The sequence below is a fragment of the Geotrypetes seraphini genome, chromosome 2 (genome assembly GCF_902459505.1).
Source record: "Geotrypetes seraphini chromosome 2, aGeoSer1.1, whole genome shotgun sequence".
Classification (NCBI taxonomy): Eukaryota; Metazoa; Chordata; class Amphibia; order Gymnophiona; family Dermophiidae; genus Geotrypetes; species Geotrypetes seraphini.
In genome coordinates this window covers 267,950,926-267,978,721 of record NC_047085.1, presented here as the reverse complement: position 1 = coordinate 267,978,721, position 27,796 = coordinate 267,950,926, and the positions used below count along the sequence as shown (strand labels likewise).

Sequence of the window (27,796 nt, the reverse complement as noted above, 5' to 3'; positions counted from 1 at the left end):
CCCCTCCCACCTTTTCCTCCTTTTCTGACATTACTGACAAGGAAACTGCACTTTTCTTCTCCAAACCCACTACCTGCTCCTCTGATCCAATTCCCACCAACCTTCTTAGCACTCTCTCTCCCACTGTCAACCCTCCTATCTGTCACATCCTCAATCTTATCACTCTCCAGTGCAACTATTCCCATTATCTTCAAATATGCTGTAGTTATACCTCTCCTCAAAAAAAACCCCACTAGACCACATATGCTCCTCAAATTATCACCTCATCTCCCCCCTTCTTATCCAAACTACTTGAACATTCTGTTCACCAACACTGCCAGGACTTCTGCTGTTTGGACATCTGCCCAGCCAATATGCTACAACATACACCTACGATTTCTCCAGTGGCTGACAAATTTTGCTAACATATGCTTGAGTAGTAGTATGTACCCTAGAACAATATCTTCCATCACCCTGAACCCCATACCTAAGGCACTGGGATTAGATCTATCCAGAGTTGAAAACTTTAGGCTGGTTGCAGGGATACCGTGACCTGCAAAACTATTAGAATTCTGTGTCAATATACAACTGACTGACGTCTTAAATCTGACAGATGGATTCCACAGTTCACAGCCTGGTTTCAGGGAGTTGCACAGTACAGAATCATTACTGCTTGAATTGATGTCAAAGGCAAAATCATGTTTATGCAGGGGTAGACAATCCGTGTTGCTATAGTTTGGCATTTCTGCTGCATTTGACGTGGTAGACCACTCACTGCTCCTAAAATTGAATGAATTGGGCATATATGGATTTGTCCTTAAATGGTTTTGCTGAATTTCTAGGAAACAGGACCTACGAGGTAAGAAAGGGAAATAAGAGGTCCCAAAAATGGGCTGCAGCTTGCAGAGAGTCACAGGGATCTCCGCTGTCTCCTTCCCTGATCAACATCTACTAAGAGCCTTCGTGCAAAGATTCTCCTCCCCTCATATCTAATCTAATCCTTAGGTTTGTATACCGCATCATCTCCACGTTCGTAGAGCTCGACGCGGTTTACAGTAGGAAAAATAGGAAAGAACTACAACAGAGGGTTAGAGGTAGAAGTGTGAAGAAAATTTAGAGGACTTGGGATGCCAAGATATAAGAGTTTCCTTGATTCCTAAGTTGGAGGGAGACTTACATTTTTTGAGAAAAGCCAGGTTTTCAGATGTTTGCGGAAAACTTGGAGAGAGCTCAAGTTCCGAAGAGGGGAGGTAAGGTTGTTCCAGAGCTCAGTGATTTTGAAGTGGAGGGAGGTCCCTAGCTTTCCTGTGTGGGAAATGCCTTTTAGAGAGGGAAAGGATAGTTTTAATTTGTGGGAGGATCTGGTGGTATTAGGGTTTGAGGAATTCCAAGAAAGAGGGATAAAGGGAGAGAGGATACCATATAGGATTTTGAAAGTTAAACAGGCGCATTTATAGTAGACCCTGGCAATTATCGGAAGCCAGTGGAGCTTGGCCAGGAGCGGGGAGACATGGTCAAATTTACTTTTAGCGAAGATGAACTTGGCCGCGGCATTCTGAATCCGTTGGAGTCTGTGGAGGTTTTTCTTAGTTAGGCTTAAGTAGATAGAATTGCAATCTGGAGAGGATGATGGATTGGACAAGGAGGGTAAAATGTTTTTGATGGAAGCAGGATCTAACTTTCCTCAGCATGTGAAGGCTGAAAAAGCATTTTTTTTACCAAGGATTGGAGGTGGTCATTGAAGGACAATGTGGAATCAATGATGATGCCCAAGACCTTGCTCGAGAACTCAAGCTGCAGAGAGGAGCCAGAAGATGCTTTTGAGGCTACCCTACAATACCTAAGTAGCATGGATCTGAATATAAGGACACAAAAGAACTTCCTCAAACTTAACAGAAGACCAAAGTAGAGAGTTGCGCAGGGACAGAAATCAAACCCGTCCCCGCTGGAATCAAATCCACGTCCATCCGTCCCTGCTGGAATCAATTCTTTCCCCACCTGTCCCTACAAACTTCAGAAGTAGTTATTCATTTAATTATGCTACTGAATTAAAGGCTCTGGTAGAGACCCATTTACAAATAAGCAAAGACACTTTATTAATTTGGAAATATTAATTGGGAAGAATACATACTTTGCAAAAGGGCTTCTGCCAGAGCCTCTAATGTAAATATAAAATACTCAGCTGATGAGGTCCCCCAAGCTGTCAGCTGAGGACTTCTTCTGCAGTTGGCCGGGGGTCCATTTTGCCAAGCTTGGCAGGCAGCAGTAGCGTCCCTGAATCACAGATGCTGGCACCTCAGTGGCTTATGGATGCTGCCAGCAACTGCTGCACTTGGTGGAGGGGAGTTCTGGCCGTCTCTAGATGAGGTCCTCTGCTGGCGGTGCTTGGGGATACCCATCAGCCACAGCAAGGGTCGTCAGCAAGTAATTCAACACTATAGAAATAAAATCAGAAATGCATTTCCTTTTCTTTTGAACACAATACAAAGACATCTGCTATAAACATTTCCCAAAGCCAACATATTTTAGTCAATAAATTCTGATTTTTACCTTTGATGTCTGGAGACTTATTTTTCCATCAAGTTGGTCCCAGCTTCTTTTTTCCGCTTTCCCATCTTCTGTAAATTCTTCTGTTGCTGTCCATTGGTCTCTCCTACCCTGGTCCAGCATTTATCCCTCTCTCATCAGCCGGACCATGTGCAGCATCTTTCACTCCTGCCAACCAGCCCCATGCCCAACATTTTTCCAACATTTTTCCTTCTATCACCCCTCTCCAGCACCATGCCACATCTCTCCCTCCATTCCCTTCACCACTATGTCCAACATTTCTCCCTTTTGCATCCCTTTCAATCTGTCCCACTGTTACCTTTCCACCACAACATTTCTCCCTCACCTTTCTCTTCCCTATCATCTGTACCTCACTCCCTCCCTATGACCAAAAATTCTCCTCTTTTTTCCATTCCCCGTGTACACAACCATCTCTCTTCCCCTCTCACTGACACACCCATTCCCAATTCTCCCTTTCTATTCCCTCCCCACCTCAGCATCTTTCCCTTTATCCTCTCTCCCAAGTTCATGTCTTCTGTGTCCAAAAATGCACTCCCTCTCTCCCCCCTCCCTTCTGTGTCCCGTGTTGACCTCCCACATTCAAGTCCAGATAACAGCAGGGATTGGAGGCAGCTCGAGCCGAGATGCTCGTCTTTTTTTCCTGCCTGCAGCACGTCATACGACCCAGAAGTCTTCCTCTGACGTCGGAGAGAAGGCTTCGAGTCAGTCACGTGCAGCGAAACTTGGGATCACCAAAGATGAAACTTCAAAACCTTTTTCTGGGTCAGACCATATTCTAAAACTGTGCAATCAATGCACAGCATAGCTATCAGTAACTTATTTCTTTGGTTCTTGATGTATAGAAATTCTACCCAACCCCATAAGGAGCAGCATTGAGTGGAGGGAGTTTCATACTGAAGGAGATAGCAGAGAGGTAGATTTGAGGAGGTGGAGCGCTCCTTCTCTGTACTAGCACTTTGCCCTCTCCTCGAGCATAAAACTCCGCCCACTCAATGCAGTTTCTAATGACAATGACCATAGCAACAGAATTGAAAGGTAGGCGGCCCTGGGCAATTAGCCAGGTTCGCTCTGTTATAGCTACACCCCTTTGTACAAACCTTGTGAAATTGGAAAATATTGATTTGAAGACTCTCTCAAAGTCTATGCCCCCTTTTCTAGTAGTAGCAGCAGCTGACTCCACCAAGGAAGTGACATTATTAAAAACCTGCACGGCAGAGAGCTTGTCATATGTTTTCTTTCACAGGGAACCTACCGCATCACATACTACTCCGATCAATGCATTCTGTACTAATAATAACAGGGGGGGTTCTACTCTCTGTCTTTTTTACCTGCTGCCAGAACTTTCAACTGCTACATTAGAGAAAAATTGTGCAGGTCCGCCAAGTCGTAAAGCTTAGCAGTGTCGACATTCTGCCCTGCACGCTGCACGTGACTGACACGAAGCCTTCCCTCCGATGTCAGGGGAAACGTCTGGGTCAGCTACGTGTGGCGTGCTGCAGGCAGGAAAAGATGAGCCTTTCGGCTCGAGCTGTCTCCAACCCCACAGGATCCCCTAGACCACAAGGGGGATCCCGATGGGATCCCTGTGACCCAAGGGGGATCCCCAAGGTATCCTGGTCCACCCTTACTTGAACGACTGGCTCATCAGAGCGCCCTCGCAGGAGGAAGTGGAAAGAGTGGTTCAGACCACCTTGACAACACATCAAGGTCTGGGATGGATTGTCAATCTGAAGAAGAGCCAGTTGCAGGCCATCCAGTCCATAGAGTATCTGGGTGTCCGATTCAACACAGAGAACAAACGTGTGTTCCTTCCAGAGGTATGCAGACTGAAACTTGGGAACCAAATCTCAGCTCTCTTGGCACAGCCAGTTCCATCGACCTGGGATAAACTTCAGGTCCTGGGCTTGATGGCGGCCACAATGGAAGTGGTTACTTGGGTGAGAGCACATATATGCCCCCTACAGCATTCCCTTCTCTCTCACTGGTCTCTGCAGAGGGATCTTCTGCATGTTTGACTGCCCTGGACGACAGAGGCCTACTACAGCATGACCTGGTGGCTTCGTCCTCAGTCGCTGTCTAGGATTGACTTGTGGACCACACTGACGACAGATGACAGCCTCCTGGGCAGGGGAGTGCATTGCGAGGATCGCCCAGTGCAAGGGCAATGTCCCTATCACAGTGCTGATGGTCCTTCAACAGGCTGGAACTCCAAGCCATCCAGTTGGCACTGATTCATTTTCAGCCCTGGCTATCAAACTAAGTGGTCAGAGTTTTTTCTGACAATGCAACAGTAGTAGCTTACGTCAACAGGCAAGGAGGCACCAGGAGCGTCGTCCCCCAGAAGGACGCAAAAGCTGTCTTCCTTTGGGCAGAGATTCATCTTCTGGTCATTACTGCAGCTTACGTTGCTAGAATACTAAACACGCTGGCGGACTTTATCAGCAGGCAAACTCTGGATCTGGGAGAGTGGTCCTTCTCAAACCAGGCATATCAGAGCATTGTAAAATGTTGGAGCAGCCCTGCATTCAATCTCATGGCAATGGCAAGCAATAAGAAAGCAGTGTGATTCTTCAGCTGCAGATACGGACAAAGAAGTGCTGGGATCAATGCACTGGTACAAATTTGGCCAGTGGACAAACTCTTGTTTGTGTTTCCTCCCTGGCCTATAGTAGGAAGGGTCCTGAGAAGAGTGGCCAGACATCAAGGACAGGTTATCCTAGTGACCCCGATACCCATGGTATGTGGACCTGGTGCATCTTCAGATTGGCCACCCTCTGAGACTTCAGCCATTCTGGGGATTTCTCTCATAAGGTCCAATCATCCTGCAAGATCTGGAGCACTTTGGTCTCACAGCAAGGCTCTTGAACACGCAAATAAGCCAGAAAAGCTGCTTGAATCCAGTTGTGTGCACTCTCTTGAGATCCAAGAATCCTGCCATTTTTGTGGCCTATGCCAAGGCACGGGATACCTTCCATCATTGCTGTAGCAAGGATCAACTGGATCTTGCCACGGCTTCAGTATCGGCTGTTCTGTAATTTCTTCAAGAAGGCCTGGATATGGGGCTGGCGGTTTCCTCTCTGAAAGTTCAAATGGCTGGAGTTTCCTGTTTCAGGTCTCAGGGTGCCAGAGGTTCTCTCTATGCATCTGGATGTTGTCAGATTCTTTCGGGGAACTCTGAGGTGACCACCTCTGGTTTTCCAGCCCTTTCCGTCCTGGAACCTGACATTGTGTTGGAAGGGTTCTCAAGGTCTCCATTTGAGCCCTTGCAGGATGCCACCCTCATGGACCTGACTATCAAGCAGTGTTTCTAGTTGCCATCACTTCTGAGAGACATGTTTCTGAACTGCAAGCCTTGTCATGCAGGGACGCTTACCTATGTATCACAGAGATCAAAGGTGGTTTCAGCATTTCACATCAACCAGGAAGTTCAACTTCCAGCTTTCCAGCCCTTGGGATCTAAGAAGAAGGTCAAAGTCTAGAAAGTGCTTGTTTGCTCTGCTCACCTCTGCCGCCGCAAAGCGGCGGCACGCCGGACTCCTCCCCCCAATCAGGTCAGCGCATGTGCTATTTAACAAGACCCTTTGCGGCGCACGCCGAAGGAGCGCGCAAAAGGAGCAGGGCCTGCTCCTTTGTTCGCTCCTTCGGTCGCCTCCCGAGGGCGCCTCCAAAAACCATCGCTCTAGTATCTCTTCAATACGGCCAACTCTTAATATCACACACATTACTCACACAGCTCTGATATTTCTTTTCCTCTCTTTTCATATTTCAAAGCTTCTCATTCAAACAAAAGAACCCATAAATATGAATCATCAACAAATTCAAGTTCAATTAAATAATAGACCTACTTTTTATAAACCCCCCAGATCAATCCCATGTACAATCCTACCTATTCCTACCTTCTTTCCTCTTTCAACTGATTTAACGCTAAAAACTATCCTATCTCCTCAAACATTCAACCATACCAAATCCTCAAATTTAAAATTAGGATTAATCAACACAAGATCACTCAAATCCAAATATCATCTCATTAAAGTTGCCATTCTCCAACAAAACTTACATATTCTTTGTATTACTGAAACATGGTTATCTGACAGAGAGAGGAAGCCTATCTTTCTTTTTGCTGTCCCCCTAATTATGATTTTATATGGAACCACCGCCATAAACGTAAGGGCGGTGGACTAGCCATAATCTTTCTTAAAGATCTAATTAAACCTCAGGATCAATCTGTTATTAATTCCACTATTGAATACCTCCATGTCAAAATAAATTCTACAAAAAATGACCTTCTTCTACTATATATCCCCCCTCCAATAGACTACTCAAAATTATCATTATTTCATAACTTACTCTTTGAATTCTGCTCAACCACCAATTGTCCAATCATACTGGGTGATTTTAATATCCATTTTGATAATTACAATAACCCACAAACCTTAGATACTATCAAGCTTTTCAACGATCTAGACCTGCAAATATTGATACACGAACCTACTCACCAAGCCAAACATATACTAGATATGATTCTAATTTCTTCCTCTCAATCGATATCCCACTCTATCCCAAATATTCTCTCAGTTCCTTGGTCTGATCATTGTCTGATCTCATTAAATCTACACTTCCCCCAGCAACTGATATCAAACCATTCTTCCAAAACTAAAACATTCTCATACAGGGATTTTTCTCAATTAGAAAGTTCTGATATTTCGTCTAAATTCAGCCCTTCCATCACTATTCCGTCATTTGAAACTATCGACGATCAACTTCAATATTGGAACTCAAACTTAGAATCCATATTAAACACTAAGATACCATTAATCACTAAAACAATAATCACCAGAAAACTAAAAAATCCGTGGTATTCTAAAAAACTATCTCTAATAAAAACTCAACTCCGAGCTGCAGAAAGGAAATGGCGTTCTTCTAAAACCCCTACCAATCTCCAAAAATTTAAGGATACTTCTCTTTATTATAAAAAGGAAATTACTCAGGCAAAAAAATCTTACTATAATAACAAAATCCAAAAAGCCAAAAATATTAATATTCTAAAATTGGTAAATCCGGAAAAAAATAAAAATACATCTAAGCAAAAATCATTATTAAAATCACAAGATTTCGCAGATTTTTTCTGCCAAAAGATAGCCAAAATAAGACAAAAATTCTCAATTAACACATCTATCTCATCGGCTTTTGAAATCTCAACCACTAACAACTTTATTCCAACAGCCAAATGTACAAACTTCAGAATTCCAACCATAAACGACATCGAAAGACATCTTAAATCTATCAACTTAAAAGGTTCTTCTACAGAACTTATTCCGCCGTTTTATCTAAAAAAAATTTTCTCTTATTTTGGTCCTTTTATTCAATCGATCATACAAAAAAGTTTCTCTTCTGCTACTGTCCCTACCATTTGGAAAACCTCTATTGTCACACCATTATTAAAAAACTTCAAATCAAGTCCAGATGACTCATCCAATTACCGCCCCATTTCAAACTTACCATTCCTAATGAAACTGACTGAAAAACTAGTTTTTGAACAGCTCTCAGAATTCATCGAATCCTCTAACGCATTACATCCCAACCAAACAGGCTTTCGAAAACATCATAGCACTGAATATTCTATGATCGGTCTCGTCACAAATATTCACTACTTTCTTGACCATCATAAATCTGTAGCTCTCTTTTCTCTAGACCTATCCGCAGCTTTCGATACCATAGATCATGAAATTCTTCTCAATCGTCTGCAATCATTAAGGATAGAAGGTCAAGTCTTACAATGGTTAACATCTTTTCTGTCAGATCGTACCTCGCGAGTCAAATTCAATGATTCCTATTCTCAAAACTTCTCTTTATCTTCTGGAGTTCCACAAGGATCAATATTATCTCCACTTCTATTTAACATTTTTCTATCCCCGCTTATCACCATGTCACAGTCACTAGGATTTACAACTTTTTCATACGCTGATGACATTCAGCTCATGCACCCTTTCAACCCAGAAAACGCAGAAGAAATAAAAATTATCAATGATAAATTAGAAAAAATGAATAACTGGTTAAACAATAACAAACTGGTCTTGAACATCCAAAAAACAAAAACTATGCTTTTCACTTGGAAGGGAGATATATTTCAAAACATACCATTCATACTTGATAACACTCCTATAGAATCGGTATCAAAGCTGAAAATCCTTGGTGTAATAATAGATGTAGATCTATCATTTCATGACCATATCAGCGAAATAGTTAAATCATGCTTTTACAGATTACGGCTCTTACGTTCAATTTCTACTTTCTTAGATGCTAAATCACTCAATATTTTAGTTCACTCTCTTATCATCTCTAAATTGGACTACTGTAATTCTCTCCTAATCAACATAACTCAAAAAGAAAATAGACGTCTCCAAATCATCCAAAATACATCAGTCAAATTAATTCACAATGCAAAGAAATTTGACCATGTTACCCCTTTATTAATCAAATCACATTGGCTTCCCATAACTCATCGAATTACCTTTAAAATTTTATTTTTGGTTTACAAAACGCTGACCTTCAACGAACCCCAATATATTGCAAAAATGATTGTCCCATACAAATCCTCTCGTTCGTTAAGATCCTCTTCATTACAATTGCTTTCAATCCCTTCGCTAAGAATCATAGGTACAAGACGAAATGATATGTTTTCTGTGAAAGCCCCTACATTGTGGAACTCCCTTCCTAATTATATTAAAAACGAAACAGACCTTGTCACGTTTAAGAAAATTTTAAAAACATATCTATTTCAAGACGCATTCGATTCATAAAACATAACATTTTAAGTTTTCACATTCTTCTTATATCATCTTAACCCATTACTACCCAATGTGCTTCCCTTTTGATGTTAATTTCTAACATAAAACAAAATTGTAACTTTTCCCCTTCCTTCCCACCCCTTCTTGTTAGTCCAATATTGTCTGTCTTTTAATTGACTTTTGTAAACTAAATGTATTACCACAATCTGATGGTTTTTATACTGTACATCGCTTAGATATTGTTATAAGCGATTCATCAAATAAAGATTAAACTTGAAACTTCAAACTTGATGTCCGGAGGGCTATATTATGTTACCTGAAAGTTACGAATGATTTTCGTCTCTCGGACTATCTCTTTCTGTTGACAGATCTGGCTAAGAAGGAGAGGCTGACTACCAAGGCTACCATTTCAAGATGGATCAGGTTAGCTATTTCATCCTACTACGTTGTCTGCGGTAGGCAGCCTCCCTTTGCTCTTCGAGCACATTTGACAAGAGACATTGCTTCTTCCTGGACTGAAGCCAGGACAGTTTCTCCTGATAAGATTTACTAGGCTGCAACTTGGTCAGTTGTCCCTTCACACTTTCACCAAATTTTGTAGGGTGAATGTAGCAGCTTGAGAGAATTTCTCCTTTGGAGCATCAGTTTTGATTGCAGACATATCTTTCCCATCCGGAGTTTCTGGGACTGCTTAGGTTCGTCTCTTGGTTCAGCATACCATCCATATTGTACTGGAAAAAGAGGTTAGGCTCTTACCTTGATAATATCTTTTCCAGTAAATAGGGCTGGTATGCTGAGACCCTCTGCCCATCATTGTCGATGTGCCTACCGGGACCTCCTGCTACATGAAAACTGCGTCTCTGACCTTTCTGCCAGTTATTATAAGTTGGAAGATGTTATATATTGAATGTATATAATTACTTGGGATTTCCTCCGAGTTCCACAGTTTATTACGTTTTTTTGCTAAGATTATTTGTTCCTTTCCTCTCCATGTGTTGAGTTATGTGTTTAGATTTATGAGAAGATCAAAGTGTTGTGGGGGGGGGTCTCCCTGTTCTCCTTATGTTTTCTCCTGTAGGGCTGCTGCTGGCTTTGAAACTAACTGACTGGGGGCAGCAGAGAGCAGGGAGAAGGAGGAAATACTGAAAACAGTAATAAGTATCTCCTGTGACGGACTCAGGGAATGGATGCAAGACCTTTGGTTCAGCATACCATCCCTATCTACTAGAGAATACAGTGGTACCTTGGATTACGAGCATAATCCGTTCCAGGAGCATGCTCGTAATACAAAATGCTCGTTTATCAAAGCGAGTTTCCCCATAGGAAATAATGGAAACTCACTTTGATAGGTTCCCATCTCCCCCCCCCGAGGCCAGCAGCGCTACTCCCCCCCCCTGAGAACCGGCATTGCTCCCCCCCGTGAACCGGCACCCCCCCCCCCCCCGCGATCCGCACCCCCGCCGCCGCCATCATCAGGCACCCCCTCCCCCCGCCGTTACCTGAGGTCCCCCCAACCCACCCGAACCCTCTTCTTACTTTGCTGTAGCCTCCGCAGTGGCACCGGCACCAGCATGTCCTGTGCGTGGTGCCGGTGCTTGAAGATCTGCTTCCTGTGCTGGGCCTTGAGAGTTCACGTTCGACGTGAGAGTTCACGTTCGACGTGAACTCTCAGGCCTTGAGCATGCGCACATGCTCAAGGCCCAGCACAGGAAGCAGATCTTCAGGCACCAGCACCATCCACAGGACATGCTGGTGCCGGTGCCGCTGCGGAGGCTACAGCAAAGTAAGAAGATGGTTCGAGGGGGTTGGGGGGAACTCAGGTCGCGGCGGGGGGGTGCCCGATGGCAGCGGGGGGTGCCGGATCGCGGGGGGAGGGTGCCGGTTCGCAGGGGGGGGTGCTCGCAAATCGAAGCGCGCTCAGTTTCTGAGGCGCCGATTTTGCGAATGTTTTGCTCGTCTTGCAAAACACTCGCAAACCGGTGTACTCGTAAACCGAGGTACCACTGTATATTATCAAGGTAAGGACCTAATCTCTTTGTTCCAGCCTATGTACATCTGTTTTGTTGTTGGTTTTTTTTTTTGGTGGGGCGGTAAATGTAAATATAGCATTTACTGCACTAAGCATCTTGAAAACTTGAAACAGAGAAGCTCAAGTCCATACTTGTATATTTTTTGTCACCACGACTCACATTGGCTCCCAATACAAGCAAGAATACACTTCAAATTTTACTGCCTACTATTTAAAGCAATAAACGGAGACAGCCCAGCCTATTGGAGCAATCGACTAGTTCAGTACACCTCAACCAGACATGGGAGAACCCACACACCCTCCAACCAAAAATGTCAGAAGAAAAAAACTGTACAACAACCTCCTAGCCACTTGAGCTGCAACACTCGACCCCCAACTCTACAACCTATTGACCTCGACCACAACCTTCAAAAAAGAAGTAAAAACCCTTCTATTCATAAAACACATAAAATTGAACTAACTCAATCAGAAATGTCCCAAGCATCACCTGCAACTACTCCATATGTACTTCTAATACCATGACAATTCAAATGTAATCCTTAGCAACTCAAAGAAATGTACAAACTACTCCCTAAATACTTCTAATATCTGGACAATCCATTTGTAATCCGCCTTGAACCGCAAGGTAATGGCGGAATAGAAATCCCTAATGTAATGTAATATAATGTAATGTAATTCAAGAATAACTTTGATTTCTAGTTCACAGAGATTTTAATAATCTGAAACTGAACTGACTATAGTGAATCACAAATGTTTGTATTTCTTTAGGTACCAAATCCTAAACCAGTTCAGAAGAAGGCTGGGAAGAAAAAAAAAAAAAAACAGCAACAGCAGCAGCAGCAGCAGCAACAACAACAACAACAATCATCTGCTCCAATCGTATATTGTGGTAAAAATAGCCTTTAAAAATTAGCAATTATCATATTTCCCAATCCCACCCCACCTATATCTTATATAAAACAAGGTGTTTAAGGTGTCTGATCATTAGAATATGTAATCAATGGCCCCCAAATCTTTTTAAAATTGTGATAATTTCCTTGCTGTATAGCAAACACCCTCTCCATTTTATAAATATGGCATACTGAATTTCACCAAAAGGTATAATTAAGTTTAGTATAATCTTTCCAGTTTTCAGTAATATGTTGAATGGCAACCCCGGTCAATATTAATAAAAGTTTATTATTATTTGCTGAAATTGGGCTCTTAAATCTCATAGATGTACCAAATAATATAGTATCGTATGAAAGGGCAACATGATTTTCTAACAATGAATTAATTTGGCCCCAAATTAACTTCCAAAAGGCAGCACTTTAGGTTCCCTGGCTGGTGTTAAAAAATAGAAGAAGAAAACCCCCCAACTCCGACGGCCCGGAGGTCCCGCGCATGCTCAGACCATCTACAGATGGCCTGCGCATGCGCGGGGATCGCTATAGTGCGATCCGTGCCTGTAGATGGGGGCGTTCCTCCGATCGCCTCATGTGCATGTTAGAGTTTGCAGAATTCGTCGGACCTGCCAGGATCGGGCCCGGATCAGGCCCGATCAGGCAGGTTAGTGAATCCTGGCCTATGATGGCAATTCTATAAGTGAGTACCTCACAGAAGGCACTCCAATGCTGCATGGTGAGTGCCCATTCTGTAATGGCTTCTGGGCATCCAGATTCCATTACAAAATACTAGCATTAGCCGGCCCTAACCTAATATCGGCGCACCTTACATTTAGGCATCCACAGTTACACCAACCATTGACTTGGTGTACAATAGTGTAGCAAGAGTGTTTGTAACTGACAGTATTCTGTAAATTACAAGTGTAATTGGGAGCCCTACCCATGCTGCTCCATGCCCATCTCTTGCATTTGTGTTCTATTGCATTTGCACATGCCTTTATAGATAGCACTTAGGGCACTAATACCTATAAATGATACTTTTTGTGCACTGGCATACACAAAGGATTGCCTATCTGCAGGCACTTCGTTCTAGAATTGCCATTCATATGTTATAGAAATGTTTTTTAAGCAGTTGTTAGTGGGTCTGGAGGCTACAGAGTTTGTGGGTGTGGTGGATGGTTAATGATCCTCTCTATAGAACTATAAACTGACTTCATATAGGTTATCTTTTCTTAGTTTGTTGTAATTTGGTTTGTTTGTTTTTTAATGGTTTTACTTTACCCTTCTCTTTAGTAGGGACTAGGCTCAAACATAATGAACTTGATACATAATTTAATGCCTGCATTGTTTTCCTTAATGTTAATTTTGTTTGTTTATAATGTACTTTGTAAATATTTGTGATATGTCAGAAAAAAGCACTATTAGTAAAATTGTATATCATTTTCCTTTTCATACTTAAAATCTTTGTATATCATTTGGTCTTTACAGGGCAGCCAGTAAAGTACAACATCAACCAGCAGGCTCAACCACCACAGAAAACAGCCACCATCCCTAGTACAAAGGCTAGTACATCAGAAATGAATAAAAATACCCTTTCTTCAGTCTTTAGTGCTGCTTCAAATAAACCTCTGGGTCAACAATTCCAAAAACCTGCTGGGCAGCCATTCTCTTTGTCACCTTCTCAGGGTCTTTTCTCCAGACAGAATCCAGTCACATCTTTTCACACAGATGTTCCAGGGAACATTCCGTTTGCCTTTCCAAATGCATCAAAGGACAAGAGCGAAGCCATGTTTGAATTCTTTAATAGCATCAAAGACATGGAGGTTTCTGAAGTGACCGCTACACTTAATCAAATTGCTTCCACAAATCCAGCTTTCAGAGGTAATCTAACTACATATAAAGCTGCTTACCCCAGATGACCAGCTTTTTGGGGGGAGGGGGGTGGGGGTGGAAGGGATAGCTCATTCTTAGACATGAGCCCTCCTTTGGATTTCTTTTTGTTGCCTACAAATAGATAAGGCCTAGGAAAATCAAGATTTATTATATGGTAAAACTTGGAAATTACTGACAAGCATGATGATTGGTTTGCTATGCTGCAGAGAGCAAACAGAAGTAGTCACACCAGGCAGTTAAGAGGCTTGTTAGTTTTCAAATACTACAAAGTAATCCCCTTTTCAAGTGCAATAGGTGAGACATTCTAGACAGATGAGTTATATCACTTTAGCCATGTGCCTCTGCAGAAGGATTCCCCTCCAGATTTTTCACTTTGCCTCTGCTGTAGATCACTGGGCTCCTTAACTCTACCAACAGTTCTTCTGCATGTGTGCCTGCAGGAGTGTTTGTTCTATTCTCCCCATTTTATTATTTTATTCAGTGTATTTTTGTCCCTTTTTGGAGGATTCTGGTGCTTGGAGCATTTCTTCAGCTCTGCCTGCTTTGAGAATATCAGTCTGTAGCTGACAGGCCGATCCCACTGGATATCTGTTAGTTTTTACTGAAGCTCAGGGTTGTCCCTGACGTGGTTTCACCTACTGTTAAGCAGGGTCGAGTGCAGGTTGTGGGGTGCCCTTAGGAGACTCGGCAGCATCTGCAGGGTGCCAGCTGCATCTTTTCATCTCCACCCGTGTCTATGCGCATCTGCTGATCGCAGGGCTGGAGGTAAAGTCAGGCATGCAGTCTGATTGGCAACTCGAAGATCAGCTTTGCCGAAGCATTCCCAGCATTGAGACAGAGAATTTCTCATCCAGCTATTGTGAGAGAGCTGAGGCAGGCTATAGCACAGATTTTCAGACAGGTCACAGTGAATACAGGCTGTCAGCCTGTGAGGTGAATCAGGGGAGGTTGGAAAAGCTGGGTTTTAAGTGTTTCTGCATGTTCCCCTGTGTTCCCTCTTCTAAAATAAATCCTAAAATTGCCGGTTTTTGCCTTTGGAAAATGTGAAAAAAAAATCACAATTTTTGCATTAATTTCATGACAGCGGCCATCTTGAATTTTATAGTGACCTTTTTTTTCTAAAACTCCTTATCCAAAGCTGCAAATTTTACCTAGAAACTTGTTGGGATGGAGTCCTTGGGCTCTCATCATATGGATTCTTGCATTCATTATTGGAGCTCCAATCAACATTCACTTCATATTTCACAGATTCAATAAATATAATTATTATAAGAAGGCTTTAGAGAAAGCTAAAGACAGGAAAACTCTGTTTAGTACTAGGACTAGAAAAAAAAGGGGGGAGGAAGAGCAGCCCACTTAGCCAGAACAAAGAAAAAGTATTTAAATTTTTTATCTCTACAAAGAAAATTTTTAATACATTTAAGGCTCCTTTTACGAAGATGCGCTAGCGTTTTTAGCGCATGCACCGGATTAGCGCACGCTAGCCGAAAAACTACCACCTGCTCAAGAGGAGGCGGTAGCGGCTAACGTGCATGGCATTTTAGCACGCATTATTCCGCACATTAAGGCCCTAACGCGCCTTCTTAAAAGGAGCCCTTAGTCTTTCCTAAATCCTGCTTAACCAGCAAATCACATAATTATATATAAATTATTTTCCTTCTCTAATATTGTCTTCCTGGTCCTCTGTTAACAATATCCTTCTTATTTATTCAACTTTCTTTTTGTCCCAGGGCAGTTTTAACATAAGCCACTTACTCCATTCAAGATTTTTTTCTTAACTTTTCTGATAGGCACTTTTCTATCTAGTATACCTGGAAAGGAGTAGAAATTCATGTAACTGTATGTAAAAAGATCCACATTAGCCTAGGCCTTATATGCCAAGACCTGGTTTTCCTGGGACACTGTTCTCTGCCATGTTAGCCAGAGCAACATCTCAGGGTATGCTTTGCTCTCACTGGGCTCTGCACAAGGATGCCTTACAAGTCTGTCTTCCTTGGACTCTGGAAGCTCGAGCATGCATGGACTGGTGGCTTCTTCCGCAAGAGCATACCATGAAACATTGCCTTCTGGATTGTAGTGATAACAGATGCCAGCCTTCAAAGTTGAGGAGCCCACTGCAATCATTGAACCTGCAGCCGGCAAAGTTCGCAGTCTTTGGGCCGGTTCTTCCACAGAACCTCTGCAGGCACCCACAGCTGCAATCGGCAGCAAACTCAGCTCGGGGACGGCTCCTCCACGGAGTCTCCAGCGAAACTGCCCCTTCCAATCTGGGCATGTGAGCCAGCTCTGCTCCCCCATTGGCGAAACCAATGGCGCGCAGCCGTTCGGCGCGCCTGCTAAGGCGCATGGCAAAGGCACGTGCGCCTTAGCACGCGCCTTTGTGAAGCGTCCGTGTGAAACGTCCAAAACCAGAACAAACAATAAGTACTCCTTTATTGTATAATTTACAGTTAAGAGTCTGCTTGTATAAACTGCACGCATAGCCAGCTTGTACAGCCTGATAACGCATGTATAGCTTAAGTCCGCATGTATAACCTGTTACTGCATGAACAGCCTGCAACCGCATGTACAACCTGTTACTGCATGAACATCCTGCGACTGCATGTATAACCTGTTACCGCATATATTATCAGTTACAACCTGTTTACCGTATATTTAACCTGTCACAACCTGTGTACTGGATGTTTAACCAGGTATAATCTTTTACTGCATATATACCGTATGTTTACCTTATGCTTAACCTGCTACCTCAATTATAACCTATTACTGCACGTATAACATACACCTCCTGCACTTACAGTCCGTAAGTCAACCTGTTTCTGACTGTCTCCGACTGTTACCACCTGCAACCAGTAAGCTCAACCCTCTAATGTCAACCAAACATTCACCAAATTTAACCCATCTCTCCCAACTACACATTCCCATAAGTAGAGTCCTGTCGATCCCCGTCCCTACCTTCTATACGATTCGTATCTCAAATCTCATCACACAACACGGCAATCTTTAACAAACACCAACTACTACTACTAGGGATACTGTACCTAATATGCTCTAAATGCTGGGGCACTGAAGACAACCCTCCCCAATCTATTCACACTTATCCCTCTTGGCACAGGCCAGTTGAACCAACTAAATCTACCAACACCCTCCAACTCCTACAATACCATCCAGAACAAGGCCCACATCAAATCACAGTGCTGAACAACACCGCAAACCATACAGGAACAAGACCAACAAAAGAAACCTAAAAAAGCTAACATATTCCGAAACTCCAACCCCAAACAGCTACAAAAAGATTAAGGGATACTACCTAAATACCCACTCCGTGAAAAACAAAGCACACATAATAAACGACTGGATACTGCAAACAAAGCCAGATCTCCTGTTTCTGACAGAAACATGGATGATGTCTGACAGACATTATCAAGTCCTACCACAGGAATACAAAATAATCCCACTATCAAGAAGCTGGAAAAAAGGAGGAGGCCTAGCGATTATTCTAAAAGAACACCTTGACTACATCAAGACTGACTCCAAAACTTCAGAAAACCTTGAAATACTAACTTGCAAAATCACTAACGCCCAGTTAGAAGAATCACTAACTACAACTCTATTCTATATCCCACCCAAAAAATGGTCAAATGCAAATTCGAATTCCTAACCATAACTACCCTAAAAGGATCATACAACCTACTTCTGGGGGACATAAACATACACCTAGAACAAAAGACAAAACCAGAAGTAACTGAAATCGCCAACTTACTAATGTCACTCGACTTTCCAAATCCTGACGCAGAAATAACTCATGAAAAGGACATAAACTAGACATAATCACCTTCTCCCACAAAGAAACAATAGACCCTAAGATACAATACTACACAGGGTCCTGGGATAAATACATCTGGTCAGATCACTATATTGGCAAGTTCAGCCTACGCTGGCAAAAACAGAGTACACAACCAAAACACAAAAGCGACAACACGAAGACAATAACCAGTCGTGGTACTATAAACCCAACCGAATTCTGGGCTCACTATGAGCTATGTCCCACAACCAAAGAAATTCAAGACTTCCCAACAAGATGGGAAAATTTCAGCAAAGGACTTTTAGACCAAATAGCCCCATACCAAACATACATAAAAAAAGATAGACCACAAAATGAATGGTTTGACTCAGAACTACTAACCACCAAACAGGAACTAAGAAAATTGGAGAGAATCTGGCAAAAAACAAAGAAACAGACAAGACATACTGGAAACAAAAAATGAAAATATACAAAAATCTGATCAAAGAAAAACGCACAAAGCACTATGCACAAAAAATAGGTACTACAAAAATAAACAGTAAAGAATTGTTCAAACTAGTAAAAACGCTAACAGATACAACACGAATCCTGAAAAAGGACAATGAGTGCACCCCATCTTACCAAATCCTAGCCAACTTTTTAAAAAATAAAATCACAGACCTAAGAGCAACTCTACCCACACCCACAACAAATACACTTCACTACCTCGAACCCCATAACCAAGACTCCAGAGCAGACATGATCTGGGACCACTTCGAGTTCCCAAACTGGCATCAGTTCCTAATCAAACTGTCTACTTGACGCATGTCCCCCAAAATCATGACAGTTGCCCCACCAGACTTCAAAAAGGATCTATTTATATGGCTAACAACTGCCCTTACAAACAGAACATTAAACAAGGACATGGGACACATACTGATTACTCCTATCCCCAAAGATCAGAAAACCTCTACAGCACTGACATCCAATTACAGACCCATAGCAAGTATTCCCCTTTTCACAAAGATACAGGAAGGATTGGTCAATCTACAACTAGTAAAATACCTAGACAAATTTAACATCCTTAGTGAACACCAATCAGGATTCAGGAAAGGATACAACACAGAAACTGTCATAGCCTCCATACTAAACCACCTTTATAATCTTTTTAGCAAAGGTAAAAAGTGCACTGATCCTACAACTAGATCTCAGCAGTGCGTTTAACTTGGTAGACCATGAGATCATGCTACTGTGCCTTGATGCAATGGGAATTTCGGGAAAGGTAAAGAAATGGTTCCAAGAATTCCTAACAAACAGATCCTACCAAGTAACCAGCAATGGACATTACTCCAATCCATGGAATAACCCGTCGAGCATGCCCAAAGGCTCCCACTGTTCAACATCTACGTCGCATCCTTAGGTCACCTCCTACAAAAACTAAATTTAAAGCACTACATATACACAGACGACATATCCATTTTAATCCCTTTAACTGACATCACAAATGAAATTATAGACGACCTCTCAAACACAATGACAGAAATCAAAAAATGGACCACCACCTTCAAACTGAAACTAAACACAGAGAAAACAAAAGTCTTTTTGGCAAGCCCCAATGACAAAATTATGAGAAAATCGTTAAAAATAAACAACCACGAATATCCAATACCATAAAAATACTGGGTATCACTCTAGATACACACCTAACCATGGCTGACCATACAAACTTACTGGTGAAAAAATGTTTTTACACGCTGTGGAAGCTAAGGACCATTAAAAAATACTTCGACCCAACATCCTTCAGGTTCCTGGTGCAGCCGCTGATGCTATCCATCCTTGACTACTGCAACATCATCTACCTGGGTATCCCACAAAAAAAACAATAAAAATTGAGATTAGTACAAAACACCGCTGTTCGCTTAATCTTCGGACTGAGAAAAAAAGACCACATTAGCCCCTACTATAAAAAACTGCACTGGCTACCAATAGAAGTGCGAATACTATTCAAATTTACAAGTCTGGGGACTAGCACCTTCCTACCTGCAAACTCACTTCATTCTGCATAACCCCTCACGAACAATCAGAAACAAAAATATTTTTGCATACCCAAAGATCTCAGGCTTCAGATACAAATGCTTCCTGGATAGAACCTTCATGTTCCAAGCGAATAGACAGCAAGTCTGGCTGAGAAACTGCATAAATGAACCCAAACTGACTTACAATGCATTCAGAAAATTAATTAAAACCGCCCTATTCGACAAATTCATTGACTAAAACAGACCATCCTCTCTCTCTATGATATTCCCCTCTGTACACGCTATTACAATCTCTCAGGAAGCTCCAATTTTCATGTATTCTTTACCCATAGAACTTAAATTACATAAGAACATAAGCAATGCCTCTGCCGGGTCAGACCCGAGGTCCATCGTGCCCAGCAGTCCGCTCACGCGGCAGCCCAACAGGTCCAGGACCTGTGCAGTAATCCTCTATCTATACCCCTCTATCCCCTTTTCCAACAGGAAATTGTCCAATCCTTTCTTAAACCCCAGTACCGTACTCTGCCCTATTACGTCCTCTGGAAGCGCATTCCAGGTATCCACCACCCGCTGAGTAAAGAAAAACTTCCTAGCATTTGTTTTGAATCTATCCCCTTCCAATTTTTCCGAATGCCCTCTTGTTCTTTTATGTTTTGAAAATTTGAAGAATCTATCTCTCTCTACTTTCTCTATGCCCTTCATGATCTTGTAGGTTTCTATCATGTCTCCTCTGAGTCTCCGCTTTTCCAGGGAGAAGAGCTCCAGCCTCTCCAATCTTTCAGTGTATGAAAGGTTTTCCATGCCCTTAATCATTCGTGTCGCTCTCCTCTGGACCCTCTCAAGTATTGCCATATCCTTCTTAAGGTACGGTGACCAATACTGAACACAGTACTCCAGGTGCGGGCGCACCATTGCCCGATACAACGGCAGGATGACTTCTTTCGTTCTGGTCGTAATACCATTTTTAATAATACCCAACATTCTGTTTGCCTTCTTCGCGGCTGCTGCGCATTGCGCCGTTGACTTCATTTTTGTATCCACCAGTACACCCAAATCTCTTTCAAGGTTACTTTCCTCTAATACTAATCCCCCCATTTGGTAGCTGAACATCGGGTTTTTTCTCCCTATATGCATGACTTTGCATTTCCCTACATTGAATTTCATCTGCCATTTATTCGCCCACTCCTCCAGTTTGTTTAGGTCCCTTTGTAGGTCCTCACACTCTTCCGTAGTTCTAACCCTTCTACAGAGTTTAGTGTCGTCCGCAAATTTTATAACTTCACAATTTGTCCCCGTTTCCAGGTCATTTATAAATATATTGAACAGCAGCGGTCCAAGTACAGACCCCTGCGGAACTCCGCTCGTGACTTTCCTCCAGCCCGAGTAGTGACCCTTCACTCCAACCCTCTGTCTCCTGCCTGCCAACCAGTGTTTGATCCATCTGTGTACGTCCCCTTCCACCCCGTGGTTCCACAGCTTCCTAAGTAGCCGCTCATGGGGTACCTTGTCAAAGGCCTTTTGGAAGTCAAGGTAAATGATGTCTACAGGTTCCCCTTTGTCCAACTGGCTGTTTACCCCCTCAAAGAAGTGCAGTAAGTTTGTTTGGCACGATCTTCCCTTGCAGAAGCCATGTTGGCTCGCTTTCATCAGCCCATTTTTTTCGATGTGCTCACAGATGCTGTCCTTTATCAGTGCTTCCACCATCTTGCCCGGAACCGATGTCAAACTTACCGGCCTATAGTTTCCCGGGTCTCCTCTTGACCCCTTTGTAAAGATAGGTGTAACATTTGCTATCTTCCAGTCCTCCGGAATCTCTCCAGTTTTCAAGGATAGGTTGCAAACTCGTTGGAGTATGTAACTTTTCTATTTTAGGCTTCTTGTTATTCGCTGACTGTCCAGTCTTCTTTCATTGTGAACCGCCTAGAAGTCGCTTGACTATGGCGGTATAGAAAAATATTATTATACTTATTATTATTATATTATCTAAAATAATAAAACGCTAGCCGCGCATGCGCACTCAACTGTGTGCTTCTGTAATCCCTGTTCCGTGAGATGTAGGTCCGTGGCTTTGCAGGAGTGTGCATGCGCGAGTCCCCAGCCTTACTTAAGTTTCCAGCACCTACAACTCACTGCTATCGCTGGACTTCCTGCTCTCCGTGTCGGCTCCTCTCACCCTACCTCGGACTTAAACTGCTGTTGTGAATGTCAGGCGGGGATCGACAGAGGAGCCGCGGCACCTTTTCAAACCCTCCCCAGCACTGCCGCCATCGTTGCTAAGTTTTTAAAGTCCGGAAAAGCCGTTGGTAGCATACTTCACGGCCGATGGCTTTTCAAACCGCCCCCCCCTCCCCCCCTCCAGCACCGCCGCCATCGTTGGTAAGTTTTTTTTGTTTGTTTTTTTTTAAACCTGTAAGTCCAGCAGTATCCCTACCTCGCTCTCGCGGCTGCCAATGCTGGAGGGAGCTTCGTTGTTAAGGCCTGGCTTCTTCGGGCAGCAGCAGCATTTAAAATTCGCTGCTGTTGCCGACTTCAGGCCTTACTCTCTGGCGGGTCCTGCCTACTTCCTGTTTTCATGAAGACAGGACCGGCCAGAGAGGAAGACCTGAAGCCTGGCAACAGCAATGAATTATAAATGCTGCTGCTGCCCGATGAAGTTCAAGAAGGAAAGGGAGCAGAGGGGGAGAGAATGGCTTAGAGGGAAGAAGACATGGCAGGGCATGCAGGGAAGGAGGAAGGTATGCCACACCAAGTGAAAAGGAAGGGGGAAAGGAAGGAGGAGATGCCATATGGAACAGAGAGAGACAGAAGGCGGACACTGGATGGAAAGAGAAGAGAAGGCAGTGAATGGAAGGGGAAAAACAAGAGGGTGAACAGTAGATAAAAGGGGTGAGAGAGGGAGACAGACACTGCATGGAAGTGTGGGGGAGAGGAGGGATATCCGCTGAATGGAAGTCTGAGGGACAGGGGGAGCAGACGTTGGAAAGAAGTGGGGAGAGAAAGAAAGACAGATAGTGGGAGGGAGGGAGACAGAAAGGAAAGAAAAAAGAGACAGCGGCAGGGAGAGAGACAGAAAGAAAGAAAGACAGCAGCAGAGAGAGACAGAAATAAAGAAAGACAGACAAACATATATTCTAGCACCCGTTAATGTAACGGGCTTAAAGACTAGTTATATATATATATTATATTATTATATATATTATTATACTTTTCAAGAAATTCCTGAAGCAGCCCTAACTTCACGTTCTCTTAATAACTCTAAATTTGACAAACGTGCTTCCATTGTTACCCCCTTTCAAATCTTTTGTAAGCCGCCTTACTCTTAACAACCCAAGAAATGTCAAAAGATCCACCATTTACCACTCTAGTAAATCAATAATTCTCCCAATGTAACCCCCGTTTATAAATCTTTTGTAAGCCGCCTTGAACCGCAAGGTAATGGCGGAATAGAAATCCGTAATGTAATGTAATGTAATTGTTCTCTTCAGGGGTGTTGAACACCCTCTCAGCAGAAATGGACATTCAACCGGTTGGAGCTCAGATCCATCTGGCTGGCTCTGATGCGATTGCAGAAGACTCTGGAGGGCTAGACAGTCACAGTCTTCTCCGACAATGTGACGGCAGTAGTTAGTTGCCAGGGAGGGACCAAGAGCACCCCTCTGGCTCAAGAATCCCACCTTCTTTTTCTTTGGATGGAACGTCATTTCCAAGCTCTATCAGCGGCACATTTGGCTGGAGTCGACAATATTCAAGCAGACTTCCTCAGCAGACAGACTGGATCCGGGTGAGTGGGTCCTGTTTGCAGCGGCATGCCAAGCCACAGTGCAATGCTGGGGTCAGCCTCGCTTCAAATTCATGGCCACAGCAAGAAACAAGAAAGCAGATTGCTTCTTCAGTTGAAGAGCCGAGCCTGGAAGCAAGGTGCTCGATGCTCTAGTGCAGCTGTGTCCTCTGGAGATTCTCCTGTATGTCTTTTCTCCTTGGCCAGTGATAAGTTGGATCATTTAGCGGATCGTGGTCCATCCGGGTCGCGTCATTCTGGTGGTTCCAGATTGGTCTCACAGACCGTGGTATACAGATCTGATGCATCTGCGCAGGGGTTGCAGCTTTCAGCTGAGCATCCATCCAGACCTATTCACGCACAGTCTAGTCTGCATGAAGGATCCGGTCACTTTGCTCTTACGGTATGGCTCTCGATCGAGCAGCCTTAAAGCACAAGGGATATTCTCCTAAGGTGATTGATACTCTTCTCAAGTCTAAGAAGTTGTCCACAGTTTCTGCTTATGCTAAGGTGTGGAAGGCCTTCCAACATTGATGTGCCCAGGACCAGGTGGACTCTTATTTAACTCCAACTTCGCTGATTCTCACCTTTTTTCAGGCTGGCCTGGATAACGGCCTCACTGTGGCATTTCTTCGGGTTCAGGTGGTCAGGCTGTCTTGTTTTAGATCCCAGGATTGTTGGTCCTCATTTGCGTCTCATCCTAATGTCACTAGATTTCTGAAGGTGGCTCTTCATGTCAAACTGCCAGTTAAGCAACCTTTCCCTTCCTGGGACTTTAACCTGGTGCTGTCTAGCCTTAGCAAGGTTTCTCTCTTGGACTTGACACTCAGGACTGTTTTTTCTGGTTGCCATTACTTCGACACGATGTGTCAGAACTACAGGCTCTTTCTCGCAGAGAATTGTTTCTCCTTATCTCAAGAGACTGGAATTCTCTATGGATGGTTCCTTCCCTCCTGCTGAAAGTGGTTTCAGCTTTCCATGTTAATCAGGAAGTGCGTTGGACTGCCTTTCAACCTACTGGTTCTAGAACTCAAGATCGCCTGTTAAAGAAACTGGATGTGCGCAGAGTGCTTCTGCGTTATCTAGAGGTCACTAACAAGTTTTGCGTCTCTGACCATTTGTTTGTGCTGACTCATTCGGTTAGGCGGAGTACTTCCGCTTCCAAGGCCACGATTTCCAGATGGATCTGTGGGGCCATTTCATCAGCCTACATTCTTTCTGGGAAACAGTCCCCTGTTTCCGTCAAGGCACATTCTACCAGGAATGTGGCTTCTTTGTGGGCTGCAGCTGGAGCTGTCTTCCCTGCGGTGATTTACAGGGTGGCAAATTGGTCTTCTCATCACAAACAATAGAATAGGTGAGACATTCTAGACAGATCTGTCTAGAATGTCTCACCTATTGCACTGGAAAAAGAGATTATGTACTTAACCTGGTAAGCTCTTTTCCAGTAGATAGGTGAGACATTCTAGACTCTCGCCCAGTCCTTCCTGCTCTTGTCTACTGTTTCAATCTGTTTATGCTTCTGCAAGTTGATTCTTGGATGCCCGTCCCTTGGGGGCTGGGAGGACTACTGTATATATGTTTCCGTTTTATATGGAGTAATTCTGAGCTCCTTTCAAGTCTTTGTTGGCAGTTGACATTACTATCAGATTTACTTCTTGAGCAGAGCAGTTTGTTGCTAAGCCTGTTGCTACAGGTGCCTCTACTTCACGTATATTGGATGGCTCTCAGTACTTGGGTACTAACTGAAGGTGGAGCCAAGAAGTACAATGAAGTACAGCAGAGGCAAAGTGAAAAATCCAGAGTGAATTCCTTCTGCAGATGCATGCTGAATTACTCATCTGTCTACAATGTCTCATTTATCTACTGGAAAAGAGCTTACCAGGGTAAGTACATAATCTCTTTTTCTCTAAAATCTAATCATAAAGCATATATTATACATCAGTGTTATGCCAATTATAAAAATGGCAATTTTGACAAAACATTCTCTTTGTGGTGAGTGTAAGATGGCATGTGCCTGCAGAATTTTTACAGATGAAAATTTTGCAGAGCAGCAGTTGTCTATTAAGAGTTACAAGGAAAACAATATTTTAAGTGGGCTTATGTTATAGTATCTTCTATATGTTACAACTAGGGTCTGCTCAAATTCTAAGTGTGAAAAATTTGTTTGCCACAGGCAAGTTTTACAATAAAATATTACTTGGATAAAATTGGCAGCTGTAAATCACCCTTCCCCACTGGGTGTAAAATGTATTCTTCAAAGGTTGGAGGCAGACGTGCAGGGCCAGCAAGCAGTATCCTGAAATTTCATTTTGAAATACAGTGGAACCTTGGTATGCGAGCATAATTCGTTCTAGAAGCATGCTCGTAAACCAAAGTGCTCGTATATCAAAGCAACTTTCTCTATAGGAATTAATGGAAACGCGGACGATTCGTTCCATATCCCAAAAACTTACCATTAGCGACACCTCCACTGCTGTTCATGTAGCTCTGGGAACCGGAGAGGGGGCTGTAATGCAGGGCGCTCATGTCGTAACGGTGCATGTTGTAACGATGGTATGTGTGATGATGGTGCGCCCTGGCTCCAGGGTGCTGGCTGCACTTCTTGTATCATGGCCGCTGCTGCCAACCCCAGATAGCACCGTTGGCCCAGTTCTTGTGTGCATAGCCCTCGGACACCACTGCTGCCCCGCCAGAACTCTCCAGGCACTGGCCTACCCCTGCTGGATTCACCCCGACTCCCATGCTGACCGTGGGGCCTCCGTGCCAGCTGCCAGCAGCCCACCAGCCTTGCTCATATGTCAAGAACCCAGTCTGCCATTGCATCCATGTTGTCGTCAAGCTCCACCCCCTTTTGATTGCACTTCCTGTTTCCATTGGAGCTGGATGTGGCATGGGCAAGGCAATGGTGTCCACTGGAGGTAAGGGTTTGGGGGTGGGCCGCGCTCAATGGTGGTGTCTGCTGGAGGTAAGAGTTTGGGGGTGGCCACGCTCGCTTATCGAGTCAACACTCGTTTTGCGAGTTAAAGTTTGCTCGAGTGTTTTGTCCGTCTTGCAAAACACTCGCAAACCGCATTACTCGCAAACCGAGGTTTGACTGTACTCTCATATCCTTTACAGCACTGATATTGCAACTGCAGAGCTCTGGAGGTGTATAATTGCTTGACAGCCCATGTCTTTTCAGTGAGAAACTCTGCAGAGAGTTTCCTTTCTAAAGTTAATTGCAGACCTATGGCTGCAAAATACTACAGTGATTTTTTTAAATGATTCCTTCACCCTCAAGGAATCTATTCTAAAATTTATTTATTTAGTTTTATATCCTGTCTTCCCAGAAAGCTCAGAATGGGTTACAAGTAAAATGTACAAGTACAAAGCAGCAAACTGGAAGGGATATGGTTACATACTGGCTTTATTTACATTGTAAAAAAAATGATAAAACATAGTACTGTAAAATTTGCTCTTTGATACATAAATTAGGATAAAATCCATTAAATAATTTCACTTTCTAAAACCTTTGGCATCATAAACTGTTTTAGTTGTATTTAGTCTAAAAGAGTAATATTAGTACAGTATGTCAGAAATTATGAATAATTTGCCTTCCCCCTCTCTTTGTTTCCCCCCGTAAAGGAATTGATGTCTCAAATGTGATCAGGATCCTAGTTGAAAGTGGAAGACTGAAATCAACAGGTGGAATACTGTAAATTAATTCTGGAAAAGAGAAAGAGAACTTGTGCATTCAGTTTTATGTGGAACTGTGCTTTTAGTTTTGTCAAAGAAGTTGATTTTATTGTAAACAAGAAATCAGCGGTTTTGTTTAATATCAGTAGGCATAGATTGCTTTACATGGTCTGTTCCTGCAGTAATCTCGTTCTTTTCATTTTATTTTTTCTGGTTATAAAAGTGCTTATTTAGCTTAAATTTATGCAGTTTAAAGAAAAGCTGACTGAGGAAAAAAAATCTGTAACCAGTGATTGTATATAATACTGCACTGTTCTTACTTACACTTTTGTGGAGCCCTTTTGAAATATAGTATTGCATGAAATGGAATAAACCAAAC

The 27,796-nt window shown here is 43.1% G+C and overlaps 1 protein-coding gene across 5 annotated transcripts in view; it reads left to right on the top strand.

The window, feature by feature from the left end:
* Positions 1-27,455, top strand: part of LOC117353556 (nuclear factor of activated T-cells 5-like) — a 281,088-nt gene extending 253,633 nt beyond the window's left edge. For all 5 annotated transcript variants that reach the window (XM_033929614.1, XM_033929613.1, XM_033929615.1 and 2 more), the window contains exons 15-17: positions 12,133-12,253; positions 13,737-14,129; positions 27,367-27,455. In XM_033929614.1, coding sequence (XP_033785505.1) covers positions 12,133-12,253; positions 13,737-14,129; positions 27,367-27,440 — 588 coding nt within the window. In that variant the 3' untranslated portion in view covers positions 27,441-27,455. The remainder of the gene's footprint in view (positions 1-12,132; positions 12,254-13,736; positions 14,130-27,366) is intronic.
* Positions 27,456-27,796: the final 341 nt, after the last annotated feature.